The 12,487-nt window shown below is 40.7% G+C and overlaps 1 protein-coding gene across 3 annotated transcripts in view; it reads right to left on the bottom strand.

Moving 5' to 3' along the window:
- Window positions 1-286: 286 nt before the first annotated feature.
- Window positions 287-12,487, bottom strand: part of PLCXD3 (phosphatidylinositol specific phospholipase C X domain containing 3) — an 82,054-nt gene continuing 69,853 nt past the window's right edge. For all 3 annotated transcript variants that reach the window (XM_051768237.1, XM_051768239.1, XM_051768238.1), the window contains exon 3: window positions 287-7,685. In XM_051768237.1, coding sequence (XP_051624197.1) covers window positions 7,529-7,685 — 157 coding nt within the window. In that variant the 3' untranslated portion in view covers window positions 287-7,528. The remainder of the gene's footprint in view (window positions 7,686-12,487) is intronic.

Genomic DNA, 12,487 nt, shown 5'->3' on the forward strand with positions numbered 1-12,487 from the left:
GGAGAACCCCACTGGGGAAAGAGACAGCCAAGAGCCTGCTGTGTCCTGGGCAGTGTGAACAGCACATTACGATCCTGTGGTATGGAAGGGTCCCACAGAAACCAAGGAGAAACGACACTCTCACTGCAATGCCCTTCTGGGGCAGTCCATGCACGCCCCCAACATAAGAGCACAGCCTAACATACGACTCCACCCCATAACCCAAAATTGTGCTTAAAAAGCCTCCTGCATATAAAGTCTTAAATGAAGCAATGAAAAAAACCAAGAATACAAAAACCCCCAAGAATACAGGTACCAGAGCTTTATTAGATGTTTCACTGTGTACAAAGAAACTGGATTTTATATTACTTTTTTTTAACTCTAAATACACATTCTTGTCATAAAAATTCACATTTGCTATAGAGAACTGTAGGCATTTTTTACACAACATTTATTAAAGTACCATTGAACAGATCCTAAAACGAGAAGGTGCAGCTCTGTGAACCTTTGTGGGCACAACACACAGGGAGCTCCATGTCCTCAGTGTTACTCAATCATCTTTCCCACCAAAACGGAGAAAAGTCATTCAAATGCATTAATGCTCATTGGGAATAATAAGGCTTCTGTACAGAGACCCTGAACAGTGTCAGGAGGCAGTGTGGCAATAACATCCTAATAATCATCACCCAGATGATCCTAAAGCTACTGCTGACTGAGGCAGTCAAAAACTTAACAACTGTCCTGGCAAGCCCAAATAATTTTTCTTTTTCTTCTTAAAACGGTGGTTTTAACCACAGATTTTTATTTTCAGTAATAGTTATTACACATAACCTTAGGATTCTGCTTTAAGGTTCTCAGCTTCACAGCAAAACTAATTGCAGCTACTCAAGGAATCTCTCCCAGTCAAACTGACATTTTTAGGACCCAGGGCTGAAGGAAGAAGCTAGTACTTGCCATCTCACTGCAGAAAAAAACCCCGTAAGTGTACCTCCATGTTAGGAGATATGCATTGGCCAAGCTGAGGTCCATCTAAGACGATGCGTGTGCCCAACTTATAGTGTGGAGATAAATTATCCTGGGACATCAGATGAGGTCCACTGCCATTTTTTAGCCCCACACTTAGCATCTTATAAGAGCATGTGGACTGCTACGGGGTACTGAGGTTGACGAATTTCTAATATTCACAGCTGGCAGGTAGAGGGATGTGTATGCAGAAGTTCAGATAAGGAGCATGAGAAGAGGCAAAGGAGAGAAGTGGAAAGATGCTGCATTTTAACTAGACAAAGATAACAGAAGAGGGTCTGAAATCAGACTTCTACTTTCCCTCAGTAACTGTTCACGTGGGTCTGACTGAAGCTAATTTCACACCAAATGTGCTGCTGTAGGGCAAGCACCCTTTGCCTACTCTGACCAGCCAGGCACAAGGTGGACCCTCTGTGTGTTTAGTTAGTACAACTTTCATAATTACCCTTGGTTTCATGTAGAGGCATCTTAGAAAGAAATCATGAAGCGACAGCTAGACCTGGTTGTGGGAATGGTAGAGGAGTCATACCTGTAGAAATGTAGAGATTCCTAAGTAGGTCCTGCCAGCCTCAGGGAAATTATTATAGCTTGTTTTTTTTTAAAGCTGCCATGACTCCTGAAATCTGAATGCTGTATATGGGCAGGCCAGGCTGATCAGGCTATCACACTTATAATTTTCACATAAGGATTTTTACAGTCCAACCTACACTGGAGCAGTGTTCAAAGCTCTTCCTGCAAATTTAAAGCTATGTTCCAACACAGGACATGAGCAGTATTGCATAGCATCCAGGCACTTCCTTAAAGCCAGGATATCCCCATCCTCCTATCATGACTGTATTCCAGAAGATGAATTTTAGGCCACTCAATTACATGATTACAATTCCCACTGACTTCAGCAGGAATTGTGTGTGCGCAGAAGTGATTTAATCTGTAACACACTGGAAACCATGTCTTTGCCACCTTGTACAATCAAGGTAGTTGATCAGGCAAACATCCTATTCTTAGTGTACAAATATGTAAGTGAGCTCCAAGTTACTTCAAGTTTAACTCCTTAGTGCCAAAAAGTGAGGGAGTCAGCTCTATGGACAACCCTTGGTAACATCTGAAACAGAACTGATAATTATGAGATTTAACAATATTATACTAATGCATTAAGGCAGGTTACATAACTGCCCTTTTCCTTTAGGATTAATTATTATTTCCTTGTACACTGTAGATAATTCATAATCCCATACACACATATACCTATAAAACAGCAGCACAGTAAAAACTAAATAGACCACTGAACTCCAACATACTTGTAATCAATACATTGCACATACTATACAGCATATTTTAAACCTCATCATTGGGTAAACATATACAATTCAGAACAACATTGACTGTATGTGACACAGAAGCTACCACTGAGATATGGCAAATACATTATACACTGTTAGCTTTTACTTCACTGAAAAAGAGTTTAGAACTTTAAAATGGTGTTACCTGACCTCTTGAAATCACCAAATAGCCTAATCAGTTGCTAATAAGTAGTGCTTCATATACTAAATTCAGGATAGACAGCACTGGAACTGTGTTTTCAGGGCACTCTGCCTTTTTTATTTTGTGGAATGAACCTCCACAATTTTAAATTTCCTTTGCAACACAGCATATACTTACTACACACTGACTATCTGCTCCCTCTCATCTCAGGGTAAAGGCTTAATAGCTACTTTGAAGTTAGCAGAAATGGTCTAGATTTGTATCAGTAATGACAGCCTAGCATACAGGATCATACGTTCCCTCTCATACATGTATGCATATACATTTATATATACATACATGTGTACGTTTAAAAGAATGGTTTGTAGATTTGAAACCTACAAAACCAGTAAAGTATCCAACAGCCAAAAAAAATGCAAATAACCCACTAATTTTAAAACCAAGCTCCTGTGGTCTCATTCTGATTTACCCCTCACCAAACCAGGCAGGAACTGGACTCCAGGAATCACCTCCTGTTTGGTCCAGATTGCTGCAGGTTAGATCACTACTGAACAAAGATGTCTCAGCACGTGTAAACTGAAAAATGGAGCCAGGTGGGTCTACACCAGCTGAGACACTCTGTGTGTGTAGCACAGTCGCCATTTTTCATGTGTGGCTGAAAAGAAAGGATCAAGTAATCACATAAAAATGTCAGAAAACAACAGTACTTGATGTATATATCATGAACATAGCAGGGGGGAAAATGAGCATAGGAAGCAAAAAAATGTTCTGGCAGTCAACGACATGACAGTTTGAGTAAATAGATGCTTATGCAGATGAATAATATAGACAGGTCTTTCTCCTTGATGGGCTGATTACAGTCATCTCATTGCCCATGCAAGATTCCTCATAATACATATGAAGAAACCTTCCACATTAATAAGGTCAGAATAACACATCTGACCCAGCCCAGCAAGCACGTTTCTGGTTGAAATCAAAGAGAGCTTTAGCTGCATATGGGTGGCAAAACTGGGCTCTTGAATGGTCCAGTTGTGCTGCATAGTACTTTCTGGCTTGTTCTTTTTTGGCAAGATCCCCAAACAATATCAACAGGGAGTGCATCTCTATCAGGACTTAGAGTTTTGGGCCCTCACAGATGAAATCTTCAGAAGAGCATGGATAGCATATCCCCAAATGCACTTTTTTCTTTTAGTAATTAAGGCAAGATTGTTTACCTGTTCCTACCATAAAGTGCTGTGCTTCTCCAATAGAAAGATCGACAGCTAAACAAAAACATACTTTTCTGACCAGAATTTAACATTTTGCTAGTATGTTTCCCCATTAATGGAGAAACTATATGATTTGTCTATTACTGGTTTTTGTCAGAGGATTTTTTTTGCTTTGCTTTTTCTTTTTCATTTATTTCCAAATGACAATTAGCATAAAACTGACACTAAGCAAATATTTCATGACAATGCTAACAAACTCTAGATAGCTCTATACTTATTCATATATACAGGCACACACACATACACACTTTATTAAAATACAGCAGAGCATTTGCCTTGAGTACACCTCTTTGTAAGCGAAAAGCCTAGTGTAGCTGGTGTGTGATGCCCTGATTTGAGCAGGGGGTACCAGCAGGAACCTGGTGTTGATGCTCTCAGATGCAACAGAATTTCAACCAGAATCCAAAAAAAGAAACCTAATTTTTACTCCACCCAAAGATTCAGATCACTTTACTATGTTAGAAGGATAGATTAACTCTTTCGACTATATTTAAGCAGCTGAAGGATCACAGGAAGAGTCGAAGCAACTAAATCCAGCTAAACGGAAAATTGAAAAAAGCATTTCACACCACACTGCCAATAAATAAGCAAAGATTTTCACATTTCTGTATAGGACACCCACACAGGTGTGGGTTCAAAAATATATTTTCATGTTTCATTTTCTGCGTCTGTTACATAAATTTTACTAGGAGAGCTTGTGGAAACCCAAAACAAAGTGTATCAACCACCCCACATCTTGCTTAGTTGTGCGTGAAAGTCCTATCCCTTGTTCCAATGAAAAGATAAACTGGGACTCTTAGGTAAATTTTTGGGGCAGTCTGGATAAAGTTTAAATGCTGTAAAAAACCTAACTGGCTTAGATCACAGATTTCACTGAGGATGACTCTTACAGTCCTAACATACACAGAAGAAAATGCTATTGAAGGAGGCATCATGACTTTATAACAGCTATATGGTTTTTTTCAAACAAATTTATAATACTCCTGTCCGGAACCACCAATATCATTATGCAAGTGTGCACGGATGTCTTTGTGTCACATACATACATTTAAAGTGTCATTATACTACACACTTAACATTTTTCTTTACAGTACACACATACGTGCACACACATTTTTCCAAAGCATCCTCTCTGCATAAAATATCAGTAAGTGTCCTTTTTATTCCACTTCCTAAACTAAAACCAACAAAAATTCTATAATACCCCTGTAGCCCGACTGTTCAATAAGACAATTTTGGATTTTCTAAACTCTGATGGGAGATGGTAGCCATTATCATCTGACAGAAAATATCAAAGGATTGTATGATGCCATTCTCCTCACTCAACCAAAAGTTCTAGTAATATCAACGTAAACTTGACCTTAGTTCTATCCCATAAATCCCTGCAATATCTCAAAGAGTGTCTTCCTTGTAAGATGTAATAGCATCTGTTGTTTTGCACAAATTAAATGTTTTGCTTTCCAAAGTTGTGTACCTATGTATTGATGTGTGCGGGAGACATGACTGATTGCGTTTTATCCAGTTAGGTGTCATACAGTCGCAATGCTCTCAGTTTATAAATCACTAAGGTTTAATATATTTTTTATATGTGTTTCATTAAAAGTAGGATGATCAGTGATTCTGTTGCTAGAACAGTGCCATTCAGTAGAGTTTCAATCTTGCATTATGCAGTACTATATCCGACAACTTAAAGACTATAAAGTACTGCTATTTGCTAGAATTGAACTACTACATTCTTTACCACAGAAGTTTTTCACTGATGAAACTGGCACTGATTTTTTGTAATCAGTGAAATGTTCTGTTCATAGCTGCCTTAAAGAGAGGCTTAGACTGTACCTATCTTTTTTTAAGTGCAGTTTCAGTCCTGTAGAAATGAGGTTTCCACTACGGCACATCTTATAGGGCACACAACTTACCGATCTTATGATCAATCCATACTAAACACAGGACATTTTCCTATTAAATTCAGTGGATACTGGGTCAAGCTGTTACATAATATTAATCCTGGGAAGAAGTGGTGCTCCAAACTGGCTTAACTGTGTTCCTGCTAGAACCAGGGAAAATATGCACCAGCAGGTGTCCCTCTGGGGTCTATATTATGACTAGTGTTATTTAGTATCTTCCTTAATGATATAGATGAAGGGACTGAGTGCACCCTCAGCAAGTCTGCAGATGACACCAAGCTGAGTGGTGTTGTTGACACACCTAAAGGACAGGACGTCATTCAGAGTGACCTGGACAAGCTCAAGAAAGGGGCCCATGGGAACCTCATGAGGTTCAACAAGACCAAGTGTACCTGGGTCGGGGCAACACCCGGTATCAACACAGGCTGGGGCATGAGCAGATCGAGAGCAGTCCTGCTGAGAAGGACTTGGGGATGCTGATGGATGAGAGGCTGGACATGAACTGGCCATGTGCACTCACAGCCCAGAAAGCCAAATGTGCCCTGGGCTGCATCCAAAGCAGTGTGGGCAGCAGGTTGAGAGAAGTGATTCTGCCCCTCTATTCTGCTCTGCTGAGACCCCACCTGGAGCACTGCATCCAGCTCTGGGGTCCCCAGCACAGGAGGAACATTGACCTGTTGGAGCAAGTCCAGAAGAGGCCACCAAGCTGATCAGAGGGATGGAGAATCTCTCCTATAACAAAAGGCTGAGAGAGCTGGGTTTGTTTAGCCTGGAGAAGAGAAGGATTAAGCGTGACCTAATGGCGGCCTTCTAGTACCTGAAGGGAGCCTACAAGAAAGATGGAGAGGGACTTTTTACAAGAGCATGTAGGGACAGGACAAGGGGGTTTCAAACTGACAGCAGGTTTAGATTAGATATTAGGAAAAAATTCTTTACTGTGAGGGTGATGAGGCACAGGAACGTGTTGCCAAGAGAAGCTGTGGATGCCCCATTTCTGAAGTGTTTAAAGCCATGCTGGAGGGTGCTCTGAGCCCTGGTCTAGTGAAAATTATCCTGCTCATAGCAGGGGTGTTGGAACTAGATGATCTTCAAGGTCCATTCCAACTCAGGCCATTCTATGATTCTGTGATTACAGAGTTAGGCCAGTATCACATTATCTGCTGGCTTGACCTGAGGCAGAGACATTGGAAAACCTATTTTAAGAATGAAAAGCAAGCAGGATTTAGTCTGTGCTCTGTGCAAGCTACACAGTACATCATGTTTACTGTCCACTTATTATGGTACATAACACACCATGTTTATTGTCCACTGATTATGGTATGTAACACATCATGTTTACTGTCCACTGATTATGTGTGTGTTAAAGCATGACCTTGGATTCACATCACAAAGGCATTTAAACCTGTAGCTCATTGATAAATACGATCGGTTAAACCACCTAAGAGATGAAATGTAGCAGCTTAAAATTTTCATGCCAGATATACTGCCCTCAATCTCCCAGTGTAATGCTCACACCGCTGGGAATCCTGCTGTGAGCAGGAAGAGGACAATATACATCCCCTTGCAACAAGTTTCTTGGCACTGTTCATAACCACAGAAGACACATGAATCACATTTGGTACCTCATGGAGAACCTGTAAATGGCCTTCTTTCATCAAACACTGTAAACATGTTTAGTTTTGCTCTTCACATGAAACACAAATGTGATAAATGATCATAAATGATGAAAACATTTTCCTTATGCCCACCCACTAAAGCCCTAAACACCTCAGTGTGTTACAAGAAGATGAGTGTTTTACAATATGTCTTTTAGAATACAATCTTTTTTTTTTTAATGCTAAATAATGCAACAACACATATATCACAGTACTATCAAGTAGTGTCATCTTCACCTTCACCCAGGGCGTAGTTGAGCTTTATGACTGTGCTGATAAAGTCACCAAGTTCTACAAAATCTGCAGTGATAATATTCACACCACTTTCTCCTGCCTTCTGAGTTCGGACCCACTCCATCATCGCAGGAAGCGCCCTAAGGAGAAAAGAGGAACAATAATTAGTCATAAATCAACGAGACAAATGCATTGAGGCAGGATTTACCAACAGTGACTCCCATCGATCTTACTTGGTTTCTAAGTTTTCTCTGCTAGCATGTGAGAAAGGACTCAGGCTTTTTGAAAACTTTTTTTTTTTTTTTTGTAATTTTCATTCTCTGTGGAAATAATATGTTGATCGTATTTCAACTTCTCAGTAGAAAAGAATGGAAGGAAGATCATACAGGCTCAGAGTAATTACTGATTTTGCCCAGGGACAAGGGAATGGACCAGATACCTTTTTGTTATCATCTGGCCACATGACTCCATAAGAATTGTTTATGGAAAAAGAAATAACAGAGCACTCAAGTCATTTAAAGCATGTTTGACACATTGAAGGAAATGGTGAAAATAATATTTTGAGAGACACTGGAGCAACCATGACTTCTACAGTGTAAGTACAGCATATACCACAATACCTTTTCGTCCACAGTATTGACATCTCAGCCATGAATTATATTTAATCCCACCAACTCTCTTCTAAGATGTCATATTTTTATTATGTCAGATCCTTAGCACAGGAATATTGGGGTGCAAAAGATGCCTGCCTAACTGGGTTTGTGAATGTACAGAAATTTTTCTGATCTGTGAAAATACAAAATAACAATCACAAAAAATATCTATGGGAAAATAAAAGGCTTCTTAGGCCTGCTGAGGAAGTCAAACAGCAAAATCCAGTTTTCATAAGAAAGAAGTTAAGAGAATTCAAAAAAAACCAAGGTACAGATTTTTTCAGAGAAAGGGCATTTTTCAGAGAAAGGGTAATTGACCACTGAAGCAAAATCCCAATGACTGTGACAAACTCTGCAGCACTTTAAGTCCTTAAATCAAGCCTCGATATTGTTCCAAAATTATACTCTTGGTCAACCTCAAGCTGCTGAGTTAAATAAAAGAACCTAAGGTCTGGGCAGGGCTGCAGTGAGTTTAGACGAACATTGTGTTCTCCCTTTTCTCTAAGGTCTATAAATATGTGATTGCCCCTCAGTCAGCATGTTGTGCAGCCTTTTTCACAGGGGCAAGGTACATGTAAAATTTTGGCCTGACAATAATTTAAATCAAGTTGAACATGCTGAACCTAAATCTGCTTTCAAAAGCTTTAGATCTAAAGAAAAGAGAACTATTGGCAGACACAGATTGTACTTGTCAGTGGCTACTAGAATCAGTTAGTGTTTAAAACAGAAAAAAACCCCAAGCAGTTATAATTATATGCCTCTGATTTTACAGGAGAAAGCACAACACGAACATTTTGCTTCATCAAGATGTACTTGAATCCACCATAAGATTCACATCTAAGGCCAGCAAAATATTTTATTTCAGTCATTGATTCAGTATGACTGAATGCACACCACCTCATAAAACTGAACTGAAGCACTCTGCTGTTTATGAACCCAGTCAGCACCTTTAGATTTAAGTCTATGCAATCCTGGGGAGCTGCACTCTGTGGAACTGTAACAGGCACAGGTTAGGTGTTAAATACCCAGCAATGCTGGGCTGCTTGAAAAGATCTGCAAGCAACAAGAACCAGGACAGATCTCAGCAGAAAAGCATAGACCACCAAGGCGATAAAAGGCAACTCAGAGCATCTGTAAATTCCACTTCATCTTCACATGTGAGATGTACTGCTGAACTCTGGACAAAGATACAAGGTTGAACTTAAAAGATGGCAGTGTGTTGCCTTTGTATTTAATACCATCCTATTTAAGCCCAAAGAGTTTGGGGTTTAAAAGTGAACTGATTGATTGTAGGCAGGCACAGATTTTTCCTTCCTTCCCTCTGTATAAGTTGATGACCTTGATATTTTACACCCCCTTGAGGCATAGTTAACTTCTTTTGGTGTCTTTCATTTGTTCTGGAGCTATTTCTGATGTAATTCTGCCTTCAGACCATAGAGTTTGCCATCCATACACCTACCCATACCGATCAAAATACCGTTTTCCTCTTCCTAATGTATTCTTATTAAGCCAGCCTTCAACAAAGTCATGCCCCCTTTTGATTAGTGCCTTATCTTAAACTCAGTCTGCCCTGACATTTCTTCTGCAGTTTGGCTTGACAGTTCAATGGGTTATTTCTCTTTTATTGATATTTCACACAGGACACAGTTGCATGACCCCTTGCTCATATGCATATTGTTAGATAAAGTAATGGAAATCTTTTGTTCATGAGACTAGAGAGCATTTAAAGATAAGTCAGAAATGAATCACATTATCAAACAAAAAAGCTTATTTGCACAGCAAAGCCAAATAACACAATCTTGTACAAAAACACAACTGAAGAATAGTTTTCACTGACCCGAAAGATTTGATCTAGGCTATGTGACTCTGTTTATGATAGAAATTAATACAAAAACCCATACAGGTCATCTTTCTCCTATAGTGCCATCTTGAAAGTGGATTACACCAATCACTGTAAGAAACCACATGTTGTTCAGTTTCAGTACAAATATCTCACATGCTCACAATAATTATTAGAATAAGCCTGACTTAACATTCCTCAGGGTGGTAGCAGTAAAAAACTTGTTCACCCCTTACTTTTCATTTCCAAATTGTGCCTCAAACTAGTGATTGCTCTCACCGAGGGTTTTAGTCAGGTGAACAAACCACCTACATGACTGTGCTCATAGAAACCCAGCATGTGCCATGGTCTTCATAGATGTTCTTGCGCTGCGCTCTGTCAGACACAGGGGAAGCTTCTAGAAACTTCTCACAGAAGCCACCCCTGCAGCACCCCCCGCTACCAAAACCTTGCCATGCAAACCCAATCCATCATGCAATGTTGATAAGAAATTATTTTACACATGAGCATATATGCCCAAGCCCCTCAGTCTGCCAACCCTGACAGCATTACTGCCTCTGTGTTAGGCAGATCCCGGCTCTCCTGCAGAGGATGTCCATGCTTTAGGATCTCACTGCAGCTCTGGCAACAATGTGGCACCAGTCTGGGTTCAGATCCAAGCTTACAAGGACTGAGGAGAACCCAGCCATCTGAGCACAGACTACACTTTTAGATGCTCAAGGTTTGTAATCTCTGCTGTTACTCCAATAACTACAGAGGCATAGTCATACATTCAAAGTCCATTGTGTTAGTGTAATTTTTCCTAAAAAAACAGAGTCATGCTTGTAATAGTGACAGCAATGCCACCATTGAAGTTGCATGCAGGACAGGCTCTGGCTCCCCTGAGGACAACCTCAAGCCTTTCAGTCCTCCAGTGACTCAGCTGCTCTGCTGTAAATTATACAGAGGAAGCTGGATGAGTTGATCAGGAGTCCTGTTGTGGGGTGTCAGCATCTTGAGTAAACACTCTGAAGGCCACAGAAGATGAAAAGTCTTACCTTAACATGCTACAAACTAAGAGCCATGCAGCAGGAAAAACTGACAGATGCAGAATACCTGCAGCCCTTTAAACTTACTGAGTCTGCTGCCTTCCACAGCTGGTCCAGTTCAGCCCTTATGCCCACAATTCTAGTTCTCAAAAGGAATAATTTCTAATTCCTAAGGGTTTCAAAGCCATGTGTAACCCCGAGGCACATGCACAGAAGAGTGCTGCTTGTCTTAGCCAAGAGCCAGGGTGGAGGTAGTAGGGGTGCTCCTTAGCAAGACCTGTGCCAGGAGAAAGAGAGTCTTTTCCTCTCACCCTACTATCTGGGGCACTGTTTTCATCCTGCTGCAGCTCCACTGTCCTGGGTTCGAGTTGGTCAGATCTGACCTTGCCAGGTAGTGCAGCACTGCCCCACAAACCAGCATCTGAAATCAACTCCCTTTTCCACATCCCTGGCAGAAGTGGAGGAGCTAGTGGCACTAGTAGTGCAGGAAGGAGAAAGATACAGGACTGGTGGGCTTTAGCTGTGGCAGGGGAGGATGGGAATGGCATGTTACCTGGGTTTGACAATAGATTGAGATCAGGAATCCTGGTGATAAATTTTCTGTCCTGAAGGAATATGTAGATTATCTCATTTTCTTGCATTGACTGGAAACCAGGAGGTACCAGACTGCTGCCCCTCCCTCCCTCCCAGGGTGATGGGAGGAAAGTGATGTGACTGATCTGATGTGGAAGGACCTCATAGAAAGGGTCTGGTTCAGCCTCAGCCACCACCACCACACCTCAGCATCAGCAGCCAGATCCATCCCACCACTCACACTGCCGAGCAGATTTCTGGAGTGACCTTTGCACCTGCCAAAAAGACTGCATGAGAAGGGAAAGACTGGAAGAGATCTGCATAGTAGGGACCTACTGATGCTGAACAACGCAATGTCATGCAGAGATACTTAATGTAGCTGTATTCCTTCTGAGACCAAAGCATTTATCTCTAGGTAGCACCTCAATAGGTCAGTCAGAGGTACTCATAATTTGGACATGACCTGGGTATCATGATGGCTTACATCATGACTGCAAACATACCCTACATCATTTTCAGCCTTTTTTTTAAGGAGCCGTATACTTTCCCATATAGCACTGCTATAGCAATTTTCATTTACAACCTGGTAAAATCTGGGCTCAGCTTTGACACTTATTTTATTACCTCTATTCTCCCTGTTCTGCCTGCTTGCTCGCATAACCAGAAATATGCACAGGTTTATTTTTAAATTTTTCTCTTCTTTCAGCAACAATTTTCTGATGCATTAAAGGAACTCAGCTGAGAAATGCTGACCTAAATCTAAACAAAATAGGCATAGACCTTTTCAAAACTACTGAATATTCAAGTCCTCTCTTTTCTTTAAATCTATCAAAGCTCTCAAGTGGACT

This window comes from Manacus candei, unplaced genomic scaffold (genome assembly GCF_025592945.1).
Source record: "Manacus candei isolate 608988 ecotype Guabito, Panama unplaced genomic scaffold, ASM2559294v1 h1tg000093l, whole genome shotgun sequence".
Taxonomy (NCBI): domain Eukaryota; kingdom Metazoa; phylum Chordata; class Aves; order Passeriformes; family Pipridae; genus Manacus; species Manacus candei.